The 27721-nt window shown below is 43.2% G+C and overlaps 1 protein-coding gene across 1 annotated transcript in view; it reads right to left on the bottom strand.

Annotated features, from left to right (window-relative positions):
• TBC1D9 (TBC1 domain family member 9) overlaps positions 1 to 16857 on the bottom strand; it is a 70290-nt gene extending 53433 nt beyond the window's left edge. The window contains exon 1 of the mRNA XM_006121624.5: positions 16027 to 16857. Within this exon, the coding sequence (XP_006121686.1) occupies positions 16027 to 16153 (127 nt within the window). The 5' untranslated portion in view covers positions 16154 to 16857. The remainder of the gene's footprint in view (positions 1 to 16026) is intronic.
• Positions 16858 to 27721: the final 10864 nt, after the last annotated feature.

Consider the following 27721-nt stretch of genomic DNA (forward strand, 5'->3'; position numbering starts at 1 on the left):
AGGTAGACAAAACCGGAATTTCTAATGTGTAAAGAGAAAAGAACGCTTTCCTCACCCTTCCTCTATTTGGGGACAAAATATCCTTACAGTCACTTTTTAAACATCAGAAAGATACAAAAAGCAGAAACCCTCTGTTTTCCCTTTTGAATTGCTTTTAAGGTCAAATGTCAATTTATATTTGGAACTGTCCCACCCAATTGACTGACATTGATAGTCAGTCAATGTAGCATCAGCCAGTTTGAAAGGAAAAAAAGGGTTCTTGGTTAGGGATGTATAATCCCGTTTAATTGGTTAACTGGTTAAACATGAAGTTTAAGCAGTTAACCTTCATGTTTAAGCAGTTAACCAATGAAGGAGGGAGGGAGAGTCCAGCTCAGCTGGAGTCCCTCCCCCCTGCTGCTGGGCTGGAGACTCAGTCTCCCTGTCCCCACTGCAGACAGAAGCTGCTCCAGATACCCAGAAAAGCCCTTGTTCATGGTGGGCCCTGCAGGGACTGGAGAAGACCCCTACCCATGGCAGGCAGCAAGCTGCTCCAGTGCCAACCAGCTAACCAGAACCAATAAGCATCACCCATTAAAGATGATGCTTACTGGTTAGCCTTTCACATCCTTAATTAGAAGCATTATCATTTGATCCATTTCAAACAATTTCACATAGATCTTCCTGGGCCAGATGGGTTGGGAAGTACTCTCTTCCCCAACTTTGCATTAATGTCCATCAGCCAACCTTTATGTCTAAGGAGTCTGTATGCTTATAATAGAAGCTAAACAGAAAACAAGAAATACTCCATATTAACTGGACAAGTCGGTCTCATTTGGCACACCTTTGCTTCACAAAGTCTAACCTCTTATTGGACATTTTGACAATTACTATTTGTTGACCAGATGGCCTCTTCAATCTTTCTACAAAAACCCCTAGATAAGCTTTGACTCTATTAAAAAAGCAGTGGACAAGAATACTTTAAATTGTCGCTTAAAATTAAAAGATGACTATTTAAACAATGTTGCCATTACATATTAAGCAGCAAGGCTCTGCTCCAATAAAACACTTATGCACATGCTTAGTTTTAGGCATATATGTGGTCCCTTTCACCATTTAAAGGTAAGCATGTGTTTAAGTGCTTTACTGGGCTGGGGTTTAGGGCAGAATTTTCTACAAACAAAAGTGAACTGCAAAGGGGCTTCTGCTGTATTTGCAATACGTGCTTTGCAAGAGTTGTACTCAAACGTCTTCAAACTTTACAACTCCATGCATTTGCTGACCATATTAAAAATGCAAGTCATGAGACACTAGCCAAATAAATTATTTGTAAGTCAGGTGTGCTCTCACTGTGATAAGTAGCACCATTAGACTTTCTGATTTCCGCTACAAATTCCCACTTTCTTGCAATTAAAAGTGTCTTAATTTCTTTCTGCTGTTGCACTTCCAAAGCTGATATGGTATGTCAGTGGTCCTGAGGATTCTGTCACTACCTCTGCAAGCATGTCACAGCTGAAAACCAGGACACATCAAGAGCTGAGGACATGCAGGGAGTTCAAACCCATCAACCTCCTCAGCAGTGTCAAGTCAGGAGAGCATCCTCCTCCCTGACTCATTCTCACTGAGCTGCTGGAGATGGGGAAAAGAGAATAAAAGTTGTGCATTATCTCAGCCGTGCGCCAGTAAAAGGTGGAGAATGGAGTAAGAGAAGGGTTGGTGGTCACTGAAGAAACAGGAGAGGGTTCTGAAACAAAGAAAGGTGGATAGGAACTCTGAGTACTGCAGTAATGATGCAGGGTGTCCATTCCTCCTTAGCTGGGGAAACAGACTGCAGAAAAGGTATTGCTGGTGAGGTTAGGGGAAGGAATATTTGTAATATTCAACAAAAACCCAGATGATTTCAATGAATTTCCACTTTTCCAGATCTTCACCCTTAACAGGGTATGATATGTATAAAAATGAACACATGGTATTATGATAGAGAGAAACATTGCTTAGAGATGCATCTATTAAAATAATCTGTTCATTAATATGTTTTGAACCAATTCACACTGCCTGTTCAAATCTTACAGTTACCCTTGAAGGCTGTCCTTAAGGAACTGTTCCATTTTATACCATAGGTCAGATTCTTCTGTGCAGACAGATGATGCAACCAGAATGAAATAATAGCTGTTTAAATCGATTCTCTCTCTGAGGAGCTTTGGAGCAGAAGTGATTGTATTAATTTTTTATTAAAAAAGAAAGTCTATTTTAACCATTTCCCAGTTAATAAACTCATGAAAAACCAAGTACATTCTGCTATACATTAACAATGAATAAATTTGAGAATTCAAATGAAAAGATGAAATTTACGAACAAAATCTAAAAATATACTTCTCAATTCACATTAAAACCCTCACTTACCAAAAAATAACACATTACCCAAATCTTGGTTACAGCCACTTACATCAGTTAACCATTGAATTACACAGCCATTTTTATTTCCATGAAAAATTACGGAGAAGCATGATTACAGTTTGGATTTTTGTAAACAGTTTCGGAATGTCATATGTAAACAGCAACCTTACAACAAAATAAGCAACATCAAGTTTCATACCACTAAAAACAAATAAACCTACATTACCAGTTCTTGCTGTGAGCAAAAATAATACAAGTGAATAAGAGTTTGTTAGATCAGCCCCACCATAATTAAAATAAGGATCCTGATCCTGCAAGCACAAGAAGTACAGGCAGTCCCCGGGTTATGACAATCCGGCTTAAGTTGGACCCCTAGTTACGAACCGGGGAGCGGGGGAGCGCGCAGCTAGTGCAGGGTGCCTCCCCCACTGTCGCCGCCTCTGGCGGCGTGGGGGGCGCTTCCCCCGAGCAGACCAGGGAGATGCGGAGCTAGCGTCCTCCCCCTCTCCCCCAGCAGACCAGGGAGACGCGGAGTGGCTTTTCTCGCCGCGGAAGACGCGGGTGGCGGGACCGCCAAGACGTGCCGCGGTCCTGCCGCGCGCATCCTCCGCGGCAAGAAAAGCCACTCCGCGTCTCCCTGGTCTGCTGGGGGGGGGGGGGGCGCAGCTAGTGCCCCCCTCCCCCCCCCCAAGCAGACCAGGCTTTTCTCGCCGCTGGTCAGTTTCAGCAGCGGCTGAATCAGGATGCCTGGGGTAGAGCAGCTGGGGCACTGCCGGGTTGGTCCCACAGCGCCAAGGTGCAGCACTACTGGACCAACCCAGCAGCACCCCAGCTGCTCTACTCCAGGTGTCCCCAAGTCAGCCGCTGCTGAAACTGACCAGCGGCTGACTACAGGAAGCCCGAGGCAGAGCTGCTCTGCCCCGGGCTTCCTGGAATCAGCTGCTGATCAGTTTCAGCAGCGGCTGACTTGGGGACACCTGGAGTAGAGCAGCTGGGGTGCTGCCGGGTTGGTCCCCGCAGCACCAAGGAGTGGCACTGCGGGACCAACCCAGCACCACCTCAGCTGCTCTGTCCCAGGCATCCCCAAGAGTCGGCGCTACCAGACCAACCCAGCAGCACTCTAGCTGCTCTGCCCCAGGCGTGTCTGATTCAGCTGCTGCTGGTCAGTTTCAACAGCAGCTGAATCTGGACACCTGGGACAGAGCAGCTGGGGCGCTGCTGGGTTGGTCCCCGCAGTGCCGCACCTCGGCGCTGCAGGGACCAACCTGGCAGCACCCCAGCTGCTCTACCCCAGGTGTCCCCAAGTCAGCTGCTGATGAAACTGATCAGCAGCTGATTCCAGGAAGCCCGGGGCAAAGCAGTTCTGCCTCGGGCTTCCTGTAATCAGCCGCTGGTCAGTTTCAGCAGCGGCTGAATCGGGGACACCTGGGGTATAATATGTACCAGTTCTGACTTACGTACAAATTCAACTTAAGAACAAACCTACAGTCCCTATCTTGTACATAACCTGGGGACTGCCTGTAATCCCATTTTACATGGGATCAGAGCTGACAGGATCAGAGACTGAAATACCACACTGATTCTGCAAATTACTCTGTGTAGGTAGACTGTACAGATTGGACCTCCATAGTCAGGCATCCTCGGGACCTGACTGGTCCCAAATGACAGATTTTGCCAGACCAGAAAAGGTCATTTCTGCCCTCCTCACCCACCATCTGGCTCCCCACCTGCTGATGGCCCTGCTGCTCTGCTGACCTGTCCCCACCGGACAGCCATGTGCCAGGGCTCTCAGCCCTGCTGGGCAGCCCCACCACCATGCATTACAGGCATCTTGTTGCCCTGCCAGTCCCACAGAACTCTCTGCAGCTGGCCCTACACCGGGACTCTCTGGTCCTACAACATCTGTGCCAGACCATGGATGTTGCCGGACCAGAGAGTCCCAGTTTAGAGAGTTTCACCCTGTACGTGCACAAAGATCCATCAACTGCAAGGGTCTGTCTGTCTCGCTAGTCAGTTGTGGGTCAAAGCCCTAGTTAGCATTACAGGATATGATCAACTTTAAAATAAATATATAAAACCATACACACTCTCTCCTGAATATTGTGACGTACTATTGTTAAAAGAATTCTAAAACAAAGCTACATAAGAAAGATATGGGAGGAAAAGACATGTTCCTCTTTTTTCAGTTTACTTTGTGCTCCTGATAACACTCGGTGGATTAAGGTCTTGTCTACAACTAAAACTAAGTTGTTGAAATACTCAGAACCTGAGAAATGTATTTAAGCCAACCTGACCGACAGTACAGTTTCCTATAGTTGCTATCACCTTTTGATGAGGGTGGATTTACTACAGCAACAGAAAAAGCCCTTCCATCATGGTAGCAAGTGCCTACACCCCATTACCACAGCATCAATTTCCTCTGCTCTCTCACAAAGCAGTAAAATAATTTTTAAAAGCAGTCAAGTAAATTGTAAAACCAGAAAACTGGCTGAGGGAGTCAGGAAAAAAAATACAGTATCAGACTACTTTTAACCTTTAAAAACATAAACCCACCAAAGAAGATGTCAATTTGACAATGTCCTTTTAAACTAGTTTTGAATCTAAATCTCTCAAAAGGTCCCTTAGTTTGAGGGATATCAGTCATTTTAGTTCTCAAGTTCTCTATATTCTTCACAAATGTGGTATTATTTTACTTTTATTGATGAAAATTACTACATCCATATTAAAGAGTCAATAAATTGAGGTTATATAAAGTTAGCAACACTGAATGAATTCTAAAGCATTTTATATTTCCTGCATGAACAATTTATGTGCCCACTGCACAATCTCTCTCACATTTGGGGCTGACAGTTGAAAGGCATGTCAATACTATCATGGGAGATTGACAAAAAACAGAGAAAACAGACTAATCTGTACAAGATTATTTCACTGCACCGGTGTCTTTCAGGTACAATACACACAGCCAAATAAAATAATTCTTATTTTCATAGATTTTAAAAGCCAGAATATATAATCTGGCCTCATGTGTATCACAGGCCATTAAATTTCACCATTACTACTGTACTGAATCCACTTAAACAATGAGTAGTGCTGTAGCACCTTAGAGACTAACAAAAAGTATATATGGTATCATGAGCTTTTGTGGGCACAAACAACTTCAGAGGAGTGGAGCAAGAGGCAATGAAGGCACTTATTTCACTGAAGCATATCAATCAGAAAGACATCCACTCTTCATCTGAAGACCAAGACAATCCTGATTTCACTGTGACCCTTTCTTTTGCAGATCTGTACGCACTGCTGGCTTGGTTTGCAGAAGTGCTGGTCTCCTACCTATGCCATAAAAACAACAGGAGATGCAAATACTTTGTACAGTAAAACCTGTATTATCCGACATGCTCGGGGATTAGGGCGTTCTGGTTATCTAAGAATTCTGGTTATCTGAGGGTCCCATCAGCCTAGGAAAAACCAATGGACAAGAATAGTACAACTCAAGTTTTTAATATTGATAGTTTTGTGGTATGAGGCAGTTGGTCTCACATTTCTATTTTGAGTTAAAGATGATTAGTACTTCTTAAATAAAAAAAATGTTAAGCCAAACATGGTAAACCAAGCCAGGCCTGTGCGCCTGAAGATGTGACAGTATTGTGGCTGGGGCCAATGCTGGTTAAAGTTTTCTGGTTAAGAGAGTGCCAGATAACAAAGGTTTTACTGTACTCTTGTTGGGCGGCAGATGAAGCGACATGGGAAAAGGGAAGACAAACCATGCATGTCATATACTACTACTATATGTATTAAAAATATCATTAAGACTAAAGCTTGTGCTTCTAAGATAGCCCTTCTGATGTACGGATACTCATATATGCTAGCACATATTCTTGCAATTGAGGGACATTAATACAGTTGAACCTCCCTAGTCCAGCACCCTCTGATCCAGCAATATCTGTGGTCTGGCATGATTTTAGTTAGCCAGAAGGCCGCACATTATAAGTGAACAAGTTTCCCACAGTCCATAAAGTTAGTTTATAGCCACCAGCCCAGGCTCTCAGTGTTCTGTACAGTTATTTAGCTCTATTTTATCCCTAAATGTCTTCTAAGAGCCCAATAAGGGTAATGCTTACCAGTTAACAGGTTACATCCCTACTTGATAGAGTTTTGGCATATGAACTTCAGATTCCAGGAATCAGTAATCAGCAGAAAGGAGACCCCTCCTCAGCACACAACTTCAAAAGCCTGGGCATCTGCATAACTGAAGGTGTGAATTTGCTTTCATCTCCGCCTAGAGATTTTCCAGGCAAACCATGTCACAATGTTTTTCCGAACTTCATTATTCAACAGTCTGGGTATGTTTACACTACCCCGCTAGTTCGAACTAGCGGAGTAATGTAGGCATACCGCACTTGCAAATGAAGCCCGGGATTTGAATTTCCCGGGCTTCATTTGCATAAGCGGGGAGCCGCCATTTTTAAAACCCCGCTGGTTCGAACCCCGTGCAGCGCGGCTACACGGGGCACGACTAGGTAGTTCGAACTAGGAAACCTAGTTCGAACTACCTAGTTCGTGCCCCGTGTAGCCGCGCTGCACGGGGTTCGAACCAGCGGGGTTTTAAAAATGGCGGCTCCCCGCTTATGCAAATGAAGCCCGGGAAATTCAAATCCCGGGCTTCATTTGCAAGTGCGGTATGCCTACATTACCCTCCTAGTTCGAACTAGGAGGGTAGTGTAGACATACCCTCTTTTAGTTCACACCTTGCAGAGCTCAAAGTAACACATTACATTTGCTTTCAATACCATGGACTCCAGAAACATTGAACTTAATTTAGTAAGGATTTTCAAGGCTATTGCAAGAAAATGCTCTGCTACACTCCCAGTACAGTTGCTAAAGATGTAGGAAGCTCCAGTAAGGAGGCTACTGATCATGTAGGTATAAACAATTAGCTACATTACTTTGTCACTCCTAGAGGCAATCTTGGATGAAACTATGTTGATTTATACCATGACCTAGCCCCAAGAATTAAACTTTGTACCGATTTAAAAGGTTGTGAAACAAGTCATCCTAAAGCTTGGATGTCATTAGCTAAGAGAGTGACTCACAACAACAAAAATAAAATAGCCAGTATGTTCTGTATGAGAAGGCAATTTCATTTCCCTTAGTCACTACAATGAATCATTATTTATCTCTACTTTTACAAGGCAATTCACATGTTTGATTAGGTCATCTGCTCCCTCATTTTAGGAAGAGATGGTCCCAATGAGTTGACTTCCCTGTCAAAGGCCAGCGTAAACACCCCAAGTTCCATAGTTAATATGATCCAAATCCTATTAGCCTTACTTGTGAGAGTAGTTTTATGGACTTTAGACAAGTGGCTCTCAACCAGGGTACAGGAGTACGCAAACGTCTTTCGGGTGGTACATCAACTCATCTAGATGTTTGACTAGGTTTATAGGAGGCTACATCATAAGCATTAGCAAAATCAGTACAAAATAAAATTTCACACGATGACTTCTTATACTGTTCTATAGAGTAAACAATGAAATGTAAGTACCATGTTATATTTCAATTGATTTATAATTCTATGGTAAAAAAGGAGAAAGTTAGAAATGTTTCAGTAACAGGGTCTGACACACGTTGGTATGCTTTTTGTATGCAAATCATTAAATGAGGTGAAACTTAGAGGTATACGAGACAAATCAAGACTCCTGAAAGGTGTACAGTAGTCTAGAAAGACTAAATAACTTTTTGAGAATGGCATCAATTTAGTAAAACTTCTACTCACTGGAAAATTGAACATTATATTCGGACAATGGTGTCAACAGCATGGTTCAGAAGCAACAACCTGGTGAGCAACAGAGCCCCTGCCATCTTCAACTTTTGAGAAGCAAGGAAAGTGCTGTGATTTCTACCAGGATAGCATCCCATATTCTGCTTGGAAACAGTGTGTCTCAGCAACTGGCTAGGTGTCTGACACGAAAATTCTGTCTGAAGAGGGCTATATTAATGGGAAGTAGGAATCTCTCAGTTTGCACTTGTAGCATTCACACAGTACATCAGGAACTATTCACACCCCATGATGCACTGTGGATAACCCCTTAGAAAGGAAAAGAAAGGCTTTGCTAATTTAAGAGTTTGCCTAGAAGAGAAAGTTTTACAGGCAATTATATATTTAGTTTTAGTTTGTTACTTGGGAAGGGATTCAAAGTCACCAATACAAGAATAAAACAATTCACTTGGGGAAGAAAGGGGGAAGAGTTGTACAGATTTAACTATATCCATTTAAATTCACACCTTAGGTTACACAACAATCCCTCTCCCAACACACCATATTTCCTTGTATAGACAATATCGAATCCCTCTCAACTTTCTGTTTGAAAGTCTACTTTCCATGTAAAAACTTGCAGTGCCTGCCTCTACCCTGTTCACAGCCTGTTCCCTGTTCACAGCTTATCCCAAGCAGTCAAAAGATGAAATTGAAATGATTCAACAGTTTACTTGATGACCACAAGTTTCTGAATATCCAAAATGAAACTGACCTAAATCTAATTATTTTCACTCTGCTGCTGCTGCTTGACAAAGCTAGGAAAAGCAGAAGCAGCATTGGAACAGTCTCACTGCAGACTGAGAAAGACTAAACTGAATTTTTGCACATGATTTTGTTAATGTTAGATGTTAAGTTAAATGTGTTACTTAAATGTAAATATTTTTTAAAATAACATTCCTCCTCCCAATGTAGACAAACTCAGAATGTATATGCACACACCAAAATAATTGTAGATTCACTTATTTTGATGTAGTTTTAAAGGTAACAATATCTGGTGGCCTTTCTGATACTGAGCCCGCAAGTACCTCCAGCTTAACAGAGTTTGATGCAGATATTAAGTCATAGAATCATAGAGCTGGAAGAGACCTCTGAAGGTCATCAAGTCAGCCCCCTGCTCTAGGCAGGACCAATCCCAACTAAATCAACCTGGCCACGGCTTTGTCAAGCAGAGACTTAAACACCTCTAGGGATGAAGACTCCACTACTTCCCTAGGTAACCCATTCCAGTGCTTCACTACTCTCCTAGTGAAATAGATTTCCCTAATATTCAACCTGGACCTCTCCCACGCATGATATCTTAGAAGTGCACAGATCCCAGAAGAAAACCCAAAATACCTGCTACGTTTCCCACACCCTTCTTATAAATAAGAAGTAGTGAGGGGTTGAATGGATGGAGTGAACACAGAATAAAGCAGAAGACAGAATATTAGACAGAATATTAGTCTGGGTCTATGAAAGATCACAGTTGATTAAAAATCAAGGCTCTGATACTTAAAACTTGCTCATATGCCTAAGAAAATAAATGGTAAGCTACATAAGTGCAATATGCTCAAATTTCAGTTGTTTTATTTCAAGCTACATAAAACACGTTTCTCATTGAACACTATGTGCCTACTGAGTTTGAAATATAAAATCCCAACTAGAAATGAAATAAGTAAGGGCAAAAATTGCAAAAGCACTGAATACCTTTTAGAGAGTAAGGTGACAAGTTGGCCTAAACTTTTTCCAAAAGTTTTAAATATCTATGAATAAAGGTCTATAAAACAATGCTTTCCTCAGCCACAAAAAATCCTTTAGCTGTACTTGGGAGGAAGTGAATTTCCTCTCCAAACTTGAGTAACAGTGTCTTGGCATAAACTCAACAGTACCACATAACAGTACCATCTACAATGACAATGTCATGTCATTAAAAATGCACCATTCCATTAAAGTTGGCATTCACTAATGAGAACCAGTGAGTCAGTCTCTTTCCAATGTAACAGCAACAATCCTCATTACCTACCACAAAGAAATATTTGGTGAGAACTGAACAGACTAGGGCTACATCTAGCCTGCAGGCTTCTTTCAGAAGAAACTTTTCCTGAAGAGATCTTCCGAAAAAACTTCTTCCAAAACAGAGTGTCCACACTGCCAAAGTGCATCAAAAAAGCAATCTGCTTTTTCGAAAGATAGTGTCCATTCAGTGTGGGCGCTATCTCGCATTTAAGCTGTCATTACTATGGACGGAGTGGCCACCAGGGCACCTGTGCTTTTTCCTCTTCTTTCGAAAGAACTTCCTCATCCCCACACACCTTTTTCTGAAAGAGCTCTTCTTCCTCATAGATAGAGATTTACGAATGTCGGAAAAACCCCTGTTCTTTCCATTTTTTTCGAAACAACGCGAAAAAAATGGGGACATAAGTGCAGTTTTTTTTTTCGGAAAAATGGCCATTTTTTTGAAAAAACTTTGTAGTGTAGACATAGCCTAGGTTACCATCAAAGACAGCCATCTACTATCTACCAATTAAGTATTAGAAACATCTGTGGTAACATTTCATGGACTTACAGTACTACTTTGCAGCTTGCAATGAGCTCTTTCATACATGTGGTGATCCAGCTGCTAGTATAAATGCTTGCCTAGGAACTCAAACATACTTTTAACACTTTAGTGGTCCCATTAGAAAAAAACAAAACAAAACAAAATTTCATATTAAGCCACCATATTAAGGTTTACATGGCTTTTCGATGGGGGGGGAGAGGGGGAATTTGCCAAAAAAGCCGCATCTCAACTACTTTTCACTTTCGAAAGCTCTGCTCCCGCAAAATTTGCATGCCCTCTTTCGACTGTTCCACGTAGTCTAAATGAGCCCTTAGCCATCACAAGGAAAGAGTCCTTTGTGGAGTTCAACTGCAACCAATTTGTATTAGGGATGTAACATATAGATGACTACACAATTAACCAAGCCTGAGCTTATCAATTAATCCTGTCAACTCCCTCCCCCTTTTCTCCCCCCCAATGCTGCCTCTGTATTGGAGGCAGCAGGAGCTGATGCCCATGAGGAGCTGGCTTAAAAGCCGGCTCCCCATGAACACCGGATCCCTTCTGCTCCCTGCCCAACCCCACACTGTAGTCTCTGAAAGGATATGGGGGGCAGGCGGGAGCTGATACATGCAGGGAACTGGCTCCATGGACCCACCTATCCCCCCTTACTGCCTCCTACAGAGGAAGCAGGGAGTGCGGGAGCAGGCAGGAGGTGGTTCTGGGTGAACAGGCTTAAAAGCCGTGGTGCCACCTGCAGCACGGGGGAGCAAGGGAGGATGCCGCAAAGCAACCTCTGCCCACAGCAGGCCCTGGTTTATAGGCTGGTTTTCTCACGGATCAGCTCCCGCCTGCCACCCTGTGCTGCTGCCTCTGATCGAATAGTCGTGTAACTGCTAAAATTACATGTGGTTACATGACTATTCAATTACATGCTATCTAACGTCCCTAATTTGTATCCAATCTCTTCTCTTGACCTAAGAGATCTTTGGCCAGAACTGGTTGCTGTCAAATTGGGAGAGGAATGGAAATTTGAAGTGTGGAAAAATAGAAAACGTCACAGGGATAAACGGGGGATCCCCGCCACCAGGGAGGAAGATAATATGATAAAGGTCTTTGTCATATTGATCAACATATCAGACTCCATGTCTGAGGGTCAGACACTCAATAAGATGCACAGAAACAGCTTGCAAGCCTAGAGCAAGAAGTAACCTGTGATTTTCATAATGAGGAATGTTGATCAAATGCTGATATTTTTAAATGCAAAAATAAGTTTTTATTTTTATCCTGAAAAATAAATGAAATTACTCAAGATAAGTTGCGGGAGGGTCACAGGCTTATTTTAGGGGGTCACGCTTAGTTTTGCATTGCCTTCAGAGCTGGGTGGCCTAAGAGTGGCAGGTGATAGCCAGAAGCTCAGCTCAGAAGATAGTGCCTTTCCAGCAACTGTGCAGATATAATAATAGCAATAATACACCATCCTTACTTCTGTGTTGCTGCTGGCAGTGGCTCTGCCTTCAGAGCTAGGCTCCCAGCTGCTCTCGAGCTGCCCAGCTCAAAAGGCAGCACAGCCACCAGCAGTAGTGCAGATGAAGGTAGCAGTGCTGCAAAACTCCCCCGTACAATAACCTTGTAATCCCCCACATTTTTTTAGGGTCAGGGTTCCTACAATTAAAATACTGTGAAGTTTCATATCGAAAGAGCTGAAATAACACAATTTTTAAAATCCTATGACAGAGCAATTCATTAAAATAGACATGAATTTGGTAGAGCCAAACACTTATACAACACTTATCACACCTGTAACCTGATCCTGACTAAGATTTGTGGGCTACTAATTCTACCAATTTTATTAAGGTTATTTCAATATATCTACTATATTTTAAAGAGTTTATCTGTTTGTGGATTTGTTTGTGCAAAATAAAGTCATACTTCATGATTTCCTACAAAACCAAATTTTGCATAAACAACCCTGCCACTTAATTTAGCTAAATGCGCAACTTTTTACACCAGAATATGCTGGGGAAAAGGTTTAAATAATTATTTTTGTTTTTCATTGGAAAAGAGTCATTATTATTTTTAGAGTTCATAAAAAATATTTGCTAACAGAATTAAAATCAAGTCACCAATTCAACTGTCATTTTAGTTGAAAGAAAATGTTTACTGTTACAAATCTCAACATTCAAATTAGTTAAGGAAGCTTTATGAGTTTCTGATTCAAATTTACTATGTATGGTAATTATTCAATAAAATGAATAATGTTTGAAGTTGAAATCCTACAAATTTAAAACTTTTCTTTTACTTGAATTTTGCAAACACATTAAAAATTCTATTGCATATATTTAGTTTCTTTAACTTTCCTATAAGTGTAATCTATGCAAAATGACACTGCCTGGTCAACAACAGGCCATACCTGCTAGTTACGCATAATTTTTTAGGTATGATCCTATTAGCAAAGCAGTATCCATATCACCTCATGGAAAAGGATACAAAAACATTTCTTGCTAAATAAAATATCAAATGCCTAGAGATAATATTTCCATGTGTGAAGAACTGCTAGCAACAAAAGAAAGATTTAGTTACTTATAACCATTTCCACATTTGCAAGCGAAGTAAAATTCAAAGCAGGGCACATATATGGGACTGCATGAAACAATTTGTTGTAGGACATATATAATACACAGTATATACATTGGAGTTTACACGGTCTACTTACTGGCATACAAAACACCTCAAGAATCAGAACTCCAGAACAAACAGGACACAAAATATCTAACTTCTTAAGAGTTATTTCTGAACTTTAATTTCCTATCCAATAACATGGGCTTACCTGACAGAGAAGAGGATGTAATGGTCTGATTTACTCCAAAAGAATAGGAAAGTCCTACCCTTACTCAAATATGTAAATACAGACCCAAAAGAATACATTTTCAGAAATGGCCTCTAATTCTGTACAGTTATATCATCACCTATAACACTGCATACACAACTATACATATGCAAATAATCCTGGACAGTCATTCACACTGCAACTTTTTTTTTTCCAAAATCAGTTGAGAATAAGATCCCAAATGTTCACAATGCCTCTGACTGAAAAATACTACAGGCTGAACCTCTCTAGTGCGGCACCCTCAAGACCTAACAGATGCCCAACCACGGGAGGCCAATATTGTCTAGCAGCCGTACCAACACTTCACTGATTACTGGGTTCTCAGAAGACATTTGGGGGTAAATTAGAGCAAAATAACAGCACAGAACACTGAGAGTCAGGACTAGTGGCTGTAAATTTTATGGGACTGCAGGAAATTTGGCCACACTCATGCTACATGGATATTCGGCTAACTAAAATCATGCTGGACCATCTATGTTGCCAGGCTAGAGTGCGCCAGACTAGAGAGATTCTGTACAATATTAGGATAGAGAGAAAAATCAATCATGCAACCCATGGGGTTAGAATTTGTGATGAATTCTTTGGCAAGTTTATGAGTAGCAGTCTTCTGAGGGGAAAGAGTCATTCAAGATAGATTTATCACTGTGTCCGGTTTCCATGAAACCTCTCATAATTTCCAAGAAAAGAAATGCCAGCAGCCAATAATGAATGGTTGCTGATAACTTCCCATGGTCAAGGAGAAGCAGTATTTCAGCCACTCTTTAAGAAGAAAATAGGTTGTTCCAAAACCTCAAAACTTATTTGTTTAGTGGGGGTGCTGGGAGCTATTGAACCAAACTATAGTCCCTGTATACAATAGAAACCCACTTCAAGCCAGGGAGTGAGGCAGCAGCCCCCCAGCATCCTTGTTTCAGCACCTATGGGTAGGCTCATCAACATACAATGCTGATGGCTGAAAAATGGTCCAACATCCCTGAATTTGTCTGTACAACAGGGGATAACATGCAAAGGCACTTATCATTAGATTGTACATTATTTTCAAGCATTATTTTCAATACCAGGCCCAAAGAAAAATTGAATTTTCTAATAAAGCTACAAAGAGCCTAGCAACAAAAATGCAAGCATGCCATGATGTTCATTTTAACTAGTTTAGAGAAATTTAGTTTCAACATACACAGATGAAAAAATACTCTTAACAGAGTTTCACTTTCAGAGATTTGTATTGATTCAGCAAGGACAGTTGATTATAAAATTGAGTTGAGTTCTAGATTTCCAATTCATGGGGGTTTTTTAAATGTAGGGTGAAAAGTCTGTCATATATACACACACCAAGAGCAGGGAAGTGTTGAATTGAAGTATTAAAAGAGTATGTTAGTATATATTTAAATATATATTATAAGGATGAAAGTAAAGTAAAGAATCCCAGTAAAGTAAAGCTTTCTATTATGATAATTTATATTGCTCAAAATACACTAAATATTTAGAGAACTCATACTTACATAATACAAAAGCTTAATGTTTTCAGAGTGCATACATTATCTAGAACATCCTAACAGAGGCATACAGTAGATTCAAAAGCAAAACCTTCTCCCTTACTCCCAAACACAGATATGTATATATGTTTATGTTTTTTAAATCAACATATACTAATAGAAAAGCAAGCTCACCAAAACACAAGAATTTCTGTTGATTGCTCCTCAATGTACTCAAGTGATCAAATACTGATACTTTGTTTTAGGTAACTATTTCAATTTTTGTGATATCTGTAATTGCATAAATACCAGGGAAATCTTTAATTTGCCTTTATTTATAAATAGTGTAGTCTAGTAATATCCTAGTATTAAAGCACTCTGCTAACTGCCATCTAGCAACCTTCAGCGACTCCACACTGAAATAACCTTTTCCCTGGCAGTGAGGTAAGAACTCTTTAGAATGTGGTGAAAAATACTTATACCTCCCTAATCACAAAAGTGTATGATTTTTTTAATCCACACAGCTTCTCCTGGCTGTATTCACCCTCCCGCCCTTTAACACCTTTACTAGCTTATTGTTACAGATGTGAGAGATGATCAGCATCTGACAACCATTTACCAAATAACAGAACAGCAGCAGCACTGTCTATATGGCTGCCGCGACTAAGCAATGATAAATCCAAAAAGAAGAAAGGCAGGAGGGCAGCTGCTGTAGCCCTAGAGTGAGCAGCACTGAGTGGAAGAAGAGACAAGATTTTTCCTGTTACCTATCACAGATATTGATCGCGCTCTCTCCCGCGCACTGCCTAGGTGGGGCACCTTTCTGTTGTAAATACCGCCACTACACTGGAGGGCCAGATGCTGAGCTCAAGCATTAAGATTGGGCCAAATTACTTAAAGAGCATTAGACTTGAAATGCACAGTATGGAGGGACGGGAGCCCTCTTCTTCCTTACCAGCCAGTCCTCCGCCGCCTCCATCTCCTCCGTGCCCCTTCCTTCTCTGCAGGATGAAGTAAGGGTTGGCCCTCTCCGTGACCCACAAGGCGTTTGCCAGCAGCACCTCCCCGGGGTTCACCCACATGCTCCCGGCAGACACAAAAGGCAGCGCGAGGCGGCTGCTGCGGCGGGTTTAAACCATTCACGCAGCGGCGGGGCCAGGCGGCTGCTGGCGAGACGCGGGTCCCATGAAACGCGCTGCCCGACCCAGCGCAGAGACAACAAAGCCTCGGACCGGAGCCAAGGGGCTGGAGCGGCAGCAGCAGCAGCCTCGCGGGGAGACACCCCCCGCCCCACCCGCCGGAGCCCGGCCGGCTGGTGCCGAGCAGCGCTGCAATCCTAGAGCGGGGGCAGCGGCAGCCAGAGGCGGCGGTGGCAGGACCAGCCACGCAGCGGTGACATCAGCGGCCGCTGCCTCGCCTGGCCCAGTCCCGCATGCACCGTGCACAGGGCACGGCTGGGTGCAGACGCGGCGGCCGCCCCCGCCCACAAGGCAAGGACAGAGGTGACCGCTCGCCACACGCAGAGCGCGGCCCCCAGCGCCTACTCCACTGCCCGGGGGCGGCAGCACCTCCCCGCCCGCCAGCCACTAAGCCTGCAGCTGCACCAGGGTCACCGAGAGAGAGGGGGGGGAACCCTCTAATGCCGGGGGGGGGGGTGCTGGGGAAGCGGCCGCAGCAGGCCTGGGCGGGGCGCTCGGAGCGACGCCGAGCCCGTAGGGAGCGCGCAGCCTCCGCTCCTGCCCGGTCGCCGCGCAAGGGCGCAGGTGGCTGGGCGGGGACCCGGGCGGGCAGCGCACATGCGCGCGCGCACACAAAGGTGACCTGGGCAGGGCTCCGCAGAGCGGCCCCGCCCCCACTAGCTGCGCCACGCGCCCCCTCCCCGGCTGCGGGCCCCCTGCACCTGCGTGCCCCGCCCTCCCGGCACAGCGGCCTCTCTGGCCTAGCGGGGGGCGCGCCAAGGGGGCGGAGCGGCTCCGGTCACGCGCCGCACCTGACAGTGTCCCCCCCCCCCCGCGCGCTTTGCCTGGCCTGCTGGGGACGCACCCGCCCTGCGGAGCCCAGGCACGATCCTGTAGCCCAGGCACACGCCTTGCCGCTTCCCCCCCCCCCGCCCAGCCTGGCACTGACTCGCCCAGCTCTGCCTCTGCAGCAGCCTCCACTGGCTATGCCCAGCCTGGGGCACCTGAGCTGTACCTTCCCCTTGGCCCCACCACCCTAGCCCTCATCTGATCTGTTTGCTGCAGGACTGTGGCGGTGAAGACTTTTGCTTGTCCTGCTGCTGCTGCAAAGAGAAACCGAAAAGGCTCATGTTTCCCTTCCCTAGAGTGAAAACCCAAGCTTCTGTCGCTTTTGTGAGTGAGAAGGGGCAGGAGAAAAGACTTGAAAGTAAGATTTTTGTTATCAGTGGTGAGCAAAACAAAAGGATATCTAGATCTATTGTCCAAGAAGGGACTATTGTGATAATCCTTTTATTTTACTCACCGCGATGCAAAAATCTTCCTTTCAAGTCTTTTCTCATGTCATATTGTATGACAGTTGACTGGCCTACTGGATAAAAGGGAAGCAATATATGGGATGTACCTTGCTTTTTAAAGAAGGTTTTTGAGAATGACATTCTCAAACTAAGGGAATGTGGTTCAGATTCAATTAATATAGGCTGAGGTCTGACCTTAGGGCAAGGAGGTTGCCTTAGGCCCCACAGCTTCAGAGCTCTGCACTACCTAGTGCCTACCGGCCCAGCCACTTGCTCGCTGCCTTGTCTGGGAGTTGCCCAGCCACCCACATCATGCTGCCTTGGGCCCTGCAAACTCTTTGGCTGAGCCTGCATAGGGTGGATGCACAAATGGTTGAAAGACTGTACTCAAAGACTCATTGATCTCTGCATCCACTGCCCATGAGCACTGCCCCTGCAGCTCCCTTTGGCTGTAATTCCCAGCTAGCTGGGCGCCCAATGATGATGTCAATAGCCAATAGTGCCTCACCTAGGGCGCCAGCTGCCACAGCTGGCCTCAGGCCACTCCTGCCTGATAATAGTCTTCAGATATGTTAAGGGCTGTTATAAAGAGGACTGATCAATTGTTCTCCATGCCCACTAAAGGTAGGACAAGAAACAATGGATTTAAATCTGCAACAAGGGAGATTTACATTATTTATTAGGAAAAATCTTTCTATAAGAGTAGTTAAACTCTGGAATTAGCTACAAAGGGAGGTTGTGGCATCCCCATTATTGAAGGTTGTCAAGGACAGGTCAAACACATACCTGCTATGGATGGTCTAGGATTACTTGGTCTTGTCAGACAGTGACTGAGAATCCACTATGACTTTTGGTAAATTGTTCCAATGGTTAATTATTCTTTCAGTTGAAAAAATGTGCCTTAATTCCAGTCTAAATTAGTTTAGCTTTTTTTTAAGATCAAGAAAATAATCTGTCATCAAGTTTAAAGGAACCTGATCAATGCAGGGATTTGAATGGTCTTTACACTGCAATCTCTCTGGATATGCACAGTCTCTCTAATGAAGTCCATGCCATTTTCATGGTTGTCAGCTGCATGAGTTGTGACTCATTACAGAGATTTTGCATACATTTCTGAAATATTGAAAAGTCCCCCATGCTGTATCTTAAAGCCTCGTATTTGGGAGATATCCTATGTATACTCACAACACACTGTAAACCAGTGGTGCCCAACCTTTAGAGGCTCCCGGGCACTCGGGGGCGGGGCCACTCACACGCCGGGCGCCCGGGGGGTTGGGACACTCATGCGCCGGGCGCCCGGGGGCGGGGCCACGCATCCTAGGACACGCTAGGGGCGGGGATGCCCTTGCACCCGGCGCTGGCATGTGCTCCGGGGCCGGGGCTGCCCGAGCGCCTTGTGCCGTGGGCCCGGGGCTGGCACCGCCGCCCGAGCCACGCGCCCAGGGCCGGCGCCGCGCCCCCTCATGTGCCCCGGGGCTGGGGCTGCCTAAGCGCCGCGCACCAGGCGCCGGTGCGTGTCGCGCGCCTGGGGCCGGCACCTCCAGTGCGCCGGGCCGGCCCAGGTTGTCAGCAAGCGCGCACAAATGCCCCGGCGGGCGCCATGGCGCCCGTGGGCACCGCATTGGGGACCACTGCTTAAACAGTTTTATTGTCTAGTCTTCAAGCTGTCAAGTTTAATTCTGGTTGGGAAAGAGAAGTATGGGCATTTACACAGATACATAACTCCTAATCTCATTTATGGATAAAAAATGTTTTTGGAATATTAAATAAAGGCTCAAAAATCAAAAGTAAAGTACCTCTGTGAAAAAATTCAGTCTGCCATTTTATCCTGATATTCTTGAATTGCAAGGTTATAAATTCCCCCCGGATTGATGGCAGTATATCTTCAAACTTACATAGCACCTGGTAGGCAGATTTTATATATTAAAACTTCCAGATTATTTTAGTAATTCTGGAAAGAAATTAAATTTCATAGCTCAAGTAAGAAGTAACCTATCTTCTTTTCTGTAGATAGTTATGAAATTTTAAAATAAAAATTTTATCTTCTTCCATAGACTAAAACAGAAATTTGGCCAATCACATCCTTGTTTTGTTGAATCCAAATGTATCCCTCCTTTCTTTGTTTAGACATTCATTTAGACCTCTTTTGAATTTATCAATGTACTTTTTCTCAACTGTTTTTTTGTGTGTCATGTAAAACATTTGTCTACATTTGTGAATACTCTCAACTCTTAATCTTAAATCATATTACCTTAAAAGCTTTTGATTCATGTATCTTGGGAACAAATTGAGGGGGTTCTGCAACATCCTGTAGATTTCAATAGAAACAAAATGGAGAACAGAAAACTGGTTGATGAAAAACATCCTACACACAGGCTATGAAACATCCCACACACTGTTCTTCCAGAAAAAGCTACGCAAATTGTGAACTGCTTCTTTTTCCGCTTATTTTTTCGGAAGAGGCTTTTCCAACATTTGGCTTGTCTACGGTGGGCCAAATGTTGGGAAAAAAAAAACGTTCTTGGAACATCTCTTCTTCCTCATAAAACAAGATTTACAGGGCTGCCGAAAAAACACGTCTGCTCTTCTGAAAAAAAATTCTGAAGAGCAGACACATTGCCTGGATGCAGCAGAGTATTTCGAGGATACCTCCGGTACCCCAGAAAAACTCTGTAGTGTAGACATAGCCTCATTTATATGCCAATGACATTTAGTATTTATGTTTTGTTGGAAAGACTCCATCTATCAGACTGGAGATACAGCAGAAAAGGAGGCTGTTTAAAGATTTGCTAAGCCTTCCAATTTATACATACTCTTTTTTACACTTGGATGTAAGTCAGTCCATTGTGAATAAAAATAAATAAATGTACATACTAAGAACAATAATCAGCACAAAAGGAGATGTTATTTACTCCTGTAAAGATAGTGGTTACCTTGGCATTTTGAAATCTAAAAATAGTGCCTTAGCTTAAAAATTCTGTAAAGAGAAACATGGACATTATTTGCTACTTAACAACATATCAGAAAAATCATAGGCTGAAATTCTGGACTAGCACAAAATATTATTCAATTGCAATTGAATATTATATATAGCAATTTCCTGAAATATCCTGAGTGAGCCTTATTGAATTATGTTAAACCTTACTGAATAAACTTTGAATTTAAAGTTCAGTATATTAGGAGCTCATTGTATTTAACATGCACATTTATATTTATCATGGCGTTGTATGTATCTTGTGTAGGAAACGTGACTAATGTAAGTCTTAGCTTAGGGAGTGGTAGCAGCTTCATAATACAGTCTTCTTTTAAACAGTGGATTGAGATAAGAATGAACTGTTACATAGGTTTCCTAGGAAATACTTGAAAGTAGGGAAATGTAAATACTTTTACCTTACCCTAGGTATAAATGTGCTTGCTTGCAAATGTCTGCCTGGTAACTTATAACTATGGGCAATTACACTGTTTGTAGTCACTGAAGAGACTGTGATGTAGTCTGGCTTGCTGACCTCTGAAATGAAATAGAAAGAAATTTCCTATTTGGAGTCCTTGAAGGAAACAGTTAATTATACCTAGTAATGCTGCTATTTTTTAAAAATTTGAGCTTCTGAATTATGAGCAAAGCAACTATTTTTCTGGCTGTGTTTATTGCAAAAATGAAAACAGTTTTCTTTTAAAAATTTCAATAATTCCATTCAAATTCCCTATAAGATACTCCATTGAACAGTGATACTCAGTCTGAGGCTCTTGAGCTGCAAATGACTCTCTAATGTGCCTCTTGTGACTCTTCGCAGCACATGGTATTAAAACACTATGATTTAATTATTAGTAACCAGTCTAAGTTGTTAACCAATCAGGATGCTTTTATTATGTTATTAACCAGTTGTAGTTGATGTAATAAAAACAGTAATACTTGGCCAGTCATTTTGTGGTGAGAATAAATATGAATATATAGTGCAATAGTAAATGAAACAATGATTTCATACTACTGGGCTCTTTCAGATAACCCTGATCACTGATTTGGCTCCTAAACCACTCAGGTCTGAGTATCATATAAGATTTCATAATTTTCAAAATAAGCCATAAAGGCAGATGTGTGATAGAAATGTAGCCGTGTTAATCTGGGGTAGCTGAAGCAAAATGCAGGACAATGTAGCATTTTAAAGACTAACAAGATGGTTTATTAGATGATGAGCTTTCGTGGGCCAGACCCACTTCCTCAGATCAAATAGTGGAAGAAAATAGTCACAACCATATATACCAAAGGATACAATTAAAAAAAATGAACACATATGAAAAGGACAAATCACATTTCAGAACAGGAGGGGGATGCGGGGGGGGGGGGGGAGGAAGGAAGGTAAGTGTCTGTGAATTGATGATATTAGAGGTGGGGAGACTGGGATGTTTGTGAGCTAATAGTATTAGAGGTGATAATTGGGGAAGCTATCTTGGTAATGGGTAAGATAGTTTGAGTGTTTGTTCGTTCCTTCTTGGAGAGTGTCGAATTTTAACATGAATGACAGTTCAGAGGATTCCCTTTCAAGTGCAGATGTAAAAGGTCTTTATAGCAGAATGCAGGTGGTTAAGTCATTGAGAGAGTGTCCTTTCTGGTTAAAATGGCAAGAAATTGTTTTTTCTTTGTGATCTTGTCTGATATCTGTTTTGTGGGCATTAATCCTTTGGCGAAGTGTCTGAGATGTTTGTCCAATGTACATAGCAGACGGACACTTTCGGCACATGATAGCATAAATTATATTTCTGGATGTGCAGGAATATGTGTTCTTGATCTTATAACTCACTTGGTTAGGTCCAATAATGGTATCAGCAGAATGAATATGTGGACAAAGCTGGCAATGGGGTTTGTTGCAAGGGAAGGTACCAGGGTTGGTATTAGTGTGGTATGTCCTGTGGTTGTTGGTAAGAATCATCTTGAGGTTAGGTGGTTGTCTATAGGAGACTATGGGTGTGTCTCCCAGAGCCTCTTGGAGTATGGTATCCTGTTCCAGTATAGGCTGTAGTTTATTGATAATGTGTTGGACAGGTTTAAGTTGGGGGCTGTAGGTGATGACAAGTGGTGTTCTATTGTTGGTTTTCTTGGGTCTGTCTTGAAGTAGATGGTTTCTAGGTATTCGTCTGGTTCTTTCAATTTGCTTTTTTATTTCTCCGGGTGGGTAGTTGAGGTTTATAAATGCTTGGTAGAGATCCTGAAGCTTCTGGTCTCTGTCAGTGGGATTAGAGCAGATGCGGTTGTATCGAAGGGCTTGGCTATAGACGATGGATTGTATGGTGTGTGCTGGATGGGAGCTGGAAGCATGTAGGTAACTGTATGAGTCGGTGGGTTTTCTGTAGAGAGTGGTGTCTAATTTTCCATTGTTGATTTGTACTGTGGTGTCCAGGAAGTGGATCTCTCGTGTAGAATGGTCCAGGCTGAGGTTGATGGTGGGGTGTAGGTTGTTGAAATCTCTGTGGAATATCTCCAGTGTTTCTTGGCCATGCGTCCAGATCATAAAGATGTCATCAATGTACCGTAGGTAGAGAAGGGGTGAAAGGGGACGGGAGTTGAGGAAACGTTGTTCTAGGTCAGCCATAAAGATGTTAGCATACTGTGGGGCCATGCGTGTACCCATGGCTGTGCCGCTGATCTGGAGGTATAAGTTGTTCTCAAACTGGAAATAATTGTGGGTGAGAACAAAGTTACATAGGTCTGCTATCAGGTTGGCAGTAGTAAAGGCAGTAAAGGCACCATAAAGGCAGGCTTTTATAGTGGTAGCAGTGGATTCCTATAGTCCTATGAATCACTGGAGCGATTTAGCAAGGATCATAGTAGCTTCCCATCATTGGCAATTTCTAAATCATGTTTAGAATGCTTTTTGATAGGTTCTCATTCAAAAGGAATTAATTTTGAGGGAGTTCTACAGCCTCTAATATACAGGAAGTCAGATGAGATTATGACAATGGTCCTTTCTAGCCTTGGAATCTAGGAAACCAGAGAAATTAATTGGCTTTACACATTTCCAAATAAAACATGTAAATATAATTTGATTGTTGAAGAATGTTGTGATTTCATCTATGAACACTCATTCCTGTACATGACATGCTGTACACGGCCATGCACCACCCTGACTAAAAAGAGATTCAATTGGTGTTTCTGATTTCTTTGCCTTATAAACTTATCCTCTTCCTAGTAGTTTGGAACACTCATTTTCCCCCTTCCTCTGAGTCTCAGCTATCCCCAAGCTGCCAGGGAAGGGTGGTTCATATTGGTATTCACTTCATTGACAAAATGAATTAAACTAAACTGATATCAAACCAACATAAGAGTGCCCCCACACAAGGTTGTTGTCCTGATGATTTATATTGGAATTGGAAAAGGATCAGAAAAGGGCAGCAAAATGAGTAGAGGTATGGAACGGCTTCCACATGAGGAGAGATTCATAAGGATTGGGGTTTTTCAACTTGGAAAAGAGATGACTAAGGGAGGATATTTTAGACATCTATCAAATCATCAGTGGCGTGGAAAAGGCGCTAATACAGTAACATTTCCTTTTTTAACTCCTCCTTATAACAAGATTTAGGGGTCACCAAATGAAAATAAATAGGCATCAGGTTTAAAATAAACAAAATTAAGTATTTTTCACACAACACACCGTTAGCTTTATAGGACTGAAGAATAAAATCACCCTTTTAATGAATTATATCTACCAAAATGACATTATGTAACCTCATGAACTGTGGCCAAATTTTTATGAATAGGATTTAGATTAATTTGTTAATAACCTATTGACAGTTGCCTTTGAAGAATCTGATATTGTAATTTTTTTGTAACATATATTGTAACTGAAACTCCATTTCAAACTTTATACTGCCTTAATTCTGTTTAAAGTTAGGTGTGTAGCTATGTAATCTCATTTTAAACTGTGAATTTGGGAAGGGGAGAGGTGTACAGGGATCAGGCCCTTTGAAGCCAGACAGTGAGCCCTGCAAGAGAGCCCATCCAAGCCAGAGAGAGACAAAAGCACTATCAAGAAAAGAAGATCAAAAGTCAACTGATGACTCAGTCATACAGTGCCCCGAGGCACAGAACAGGATCTGTGTTGTGGATTAAACGGGTTGGCAGCCTACAGCATGCGTGCCATAAGTGGCACATGAGCCAATTGTCAGTGGCCCGCGTGGTGAGAGCTCAGCCCTGCCCCTCCTCTGCCATGCAGCCGCTGTAGCCCTCTCACTTCTCTAACAGCAGGTTAAGCTGTGGTAGGAGGAGGCAGTGCTGTGGCTGAGGCTCCTCACTGGCGACTATGGGACTAGCCCGGGACTGTGTGGCCACAATAATGGCTCATCCAGCTTCTGGGGCCAGCTCGGCACTGTGTGGCTGTGGTACCGGTGCCTCCAGCCTCCAGGACTGTTAGGAGACTGCATGGCTGCAGCAGTTGATGCAAGGGGGCATGAAGCCAAGTAAGCATCCCTCCCTCATGCCCAGACCCCAATCCCCCTCTCGCACTCCACATGCCTAGCTTGCTGTGACACCCTCCCTTACTCTTGCACCCTTTCTCCTAGCCAGACACCCTCCCCCCAGCCTGGCTAGACACCTACCCCCACCCTGCTCCTGCATCCATCATTGCTCCTTCCCTCTCCACCTAGCCAGACACCCTAATCCCTACCTACTTCTGCACCCTAATTCCAACCCAGACCTCACAACCTTTCCCCCTTCTGCACCCCACCTCCCTCCCAGATCCTGCATCCCATCCCTATCCCACTCACTGGCAGCCCTGTCTCGCACACTTCACCCCTCATTTCTGTGCCCACCCTAGAGCCTAAAGCAGTGCTCTCCAACCTTTTTACACCCAAGATCACTTTTTAAATCTCAGAACAGGTGAAGATCCTCCTGTCCATTGCTTGCTATCCCCATCCCTATGAGGCTGAAGCATCAGAAGAGTGAGGTGTCTCAGTTGGGGGCCACATCAGTGAGGATTAGGGTTTTTTGGAGGAGTTTTTTTGTTTCTCACTTGTATGGTCCCCAACTGATTTTTCTGTGGGTCAGTGGCTCCTGACCCAAAAAAGGTTCCCCACCCCTGTCAAATAAATAAAACATTAAAACTGTTGGGGTGGAACATAAATTAATATTTTACTTTATTTAAAATGAAATTTGATAAACTAACAAGTTAAAATGTGCAGTGTGTTTAATAATTTAAATTAAACCGTTCTCCCTAGTTGCAGCTAGTTCTGAAAATATGGTCATCGTGCCCAGATTGCCCTAGACTGTCCCTTCCCTCTTCTCCCCAAAGCAAGCAGATCCGTAAACAGAAGTGAATAAGTTAAATCTTGGCATGCCACTTCTGAAAGGTTGTTGACCCCTGGACTAAAACATATAAAAAGATGGGTACAAAACTATAAGATTGGGTCTTTTGGTTCTACAATCATCCTCCAAGAGCATCAGTGAATACTGACACGACCCAACTCCTCCCCTCATGTCTAGACCACATGGCCAGTGGAATAGCATGAGCAACTGAGGCTGGCGATTATATCCCATCTGTAGAATTGTGTGTATGAGTGGTGGATAATTTTAATAGCTTAGGACAGTAAATGAATTCTGTTTGTACAATAAGTGCCACATACAGGCAGTCCCCGGGTTACATGGATCCGACTTACATCGGATCCCTACTTACAAACGGGGTGAGGCAACCCCGCACTAGCTGCTTCCCCCCAGCAGACCAGGGAGACGCGAAGCTAGCACACCCCCCCCCCCCCCCAGCAGACCAGGGAGATGTGGAGCGGCTTTTCTCAGCAGACACCTCAGCTTGAGAATAAAGGACTGAGGGAAGTGAGGTGTGGGAGAATAAAACTGAGCTCTGGAGAAATGTTTGGCTAGAGTTTCCCCTACAATATGTACCAGTTCCGATTACATACAAATTCAACTTAAGAACAAACCTACAGTCCCTATCTTGTACGTAACCCGGGGACTGCCTGTATTGCCTTATCCTCCATATAAGATTCTGCTAGTTCTATTTCTACAAGTCCTGTGGAACACCTTGCCAGAGGATGTTATGAAGGCCTAGAAAGACTGTCACAGGGTTCCAAAAAGAATTAGATAAGTTCAGTGAAGGATAGGTCCGTCTGTGGCTATTAGCCAGAGTAGTGACCCTAGACCTCTGTTTATCAGAAGCTGGGAATGGGTGAAAGGGGATTGATCACTATCTGTTCTGTTCATTCCTTCTGGATCACCTGGCATTGACCACTGTCTGAAGACAGGATACTTGGCTACATGAACCTTTGGTCTAACCCAGTATAGCTGTTTTTATGTTCTTAAACAACTAAATCAATATGGAACCTTGTTTAGTTAAATCACAGCAATTTCTGAGTGTCGATCAGGTCAGAGTGACAAAGGGAACACACTGACAGCATACCACTTCACATTGTGATAGATGTATCTTTGCAACTGATAAATACAAATGGTGAAATTGCATGTTGGAGTTCCAGCACGCAGCAAAAATAGCAGAGTCCCTGTTATCATGCGATCTGTGACTATCATTTTTGTGTTCAGAATTCTCTCTTGCTCTTGATATTAATATAGAACTGTATTGTCCTGTGTAGTTCACTGAAAATCTGCCTCATGTGAATTCTCAGCCACCACTTGACAACAGCAGCCTGGATGGCTCTAGCACCTTTAGGGTATGTCTACACTACAGGACAAAGTTGAATTAAGATACACAACTTCAGCTATGTTAACTGAGTAGCTGAAGTTGAAGTAGCTTAACTAGCCCTTTGGCACTGTTTACATTGCAGGAAGTCAAAGGGAGAATATTCTTCCTTCGACTTCCCTTACTCCTCATGAAAGCACAGTTACCGGCATCGACCAGAGTGCTCCTCTCAGTTTGAATTAGCTGTCTTAACAAGACCGCTAATTTGAACCCTAGAAGATCAATAGCAGCAGCTTCAAAATTCCTCTACTGTAAACATACCCACAGTGAGGGCAGCAGCATCTGCTAGGAAGGGAGAAGGTGCAGTAGTGTTACAGGGAACTCAGCTTTATTAGGCTGTGCGAGAAATCTTTGAAAGCCCCAAGAAGGTGGGGGAGTAATTTTGCAGTTCTTTATAACCATCTTTCCCCTTAGCCTAGTCTACATATTAAAGACTATTTACTATATAACAAGTTTCAGATTGAGTGGCAGTTTTCCTGCCAGCT

This window comes from Pelodiscus sinensis, chromosome 4, assembly GCF_052426305.1.
Source record: "Pelodiscus sinensis isolate ZL-2025 chromosome 4, ASM5242630v1, whole genome shotgun sequence".
In the NCBI taxonomy this organism is placed as follows: Eukaryota; Metazoa; Chordata; order Testudines; family Trionychidae; genus Pelodiscus; species Pelodiscus sinensis.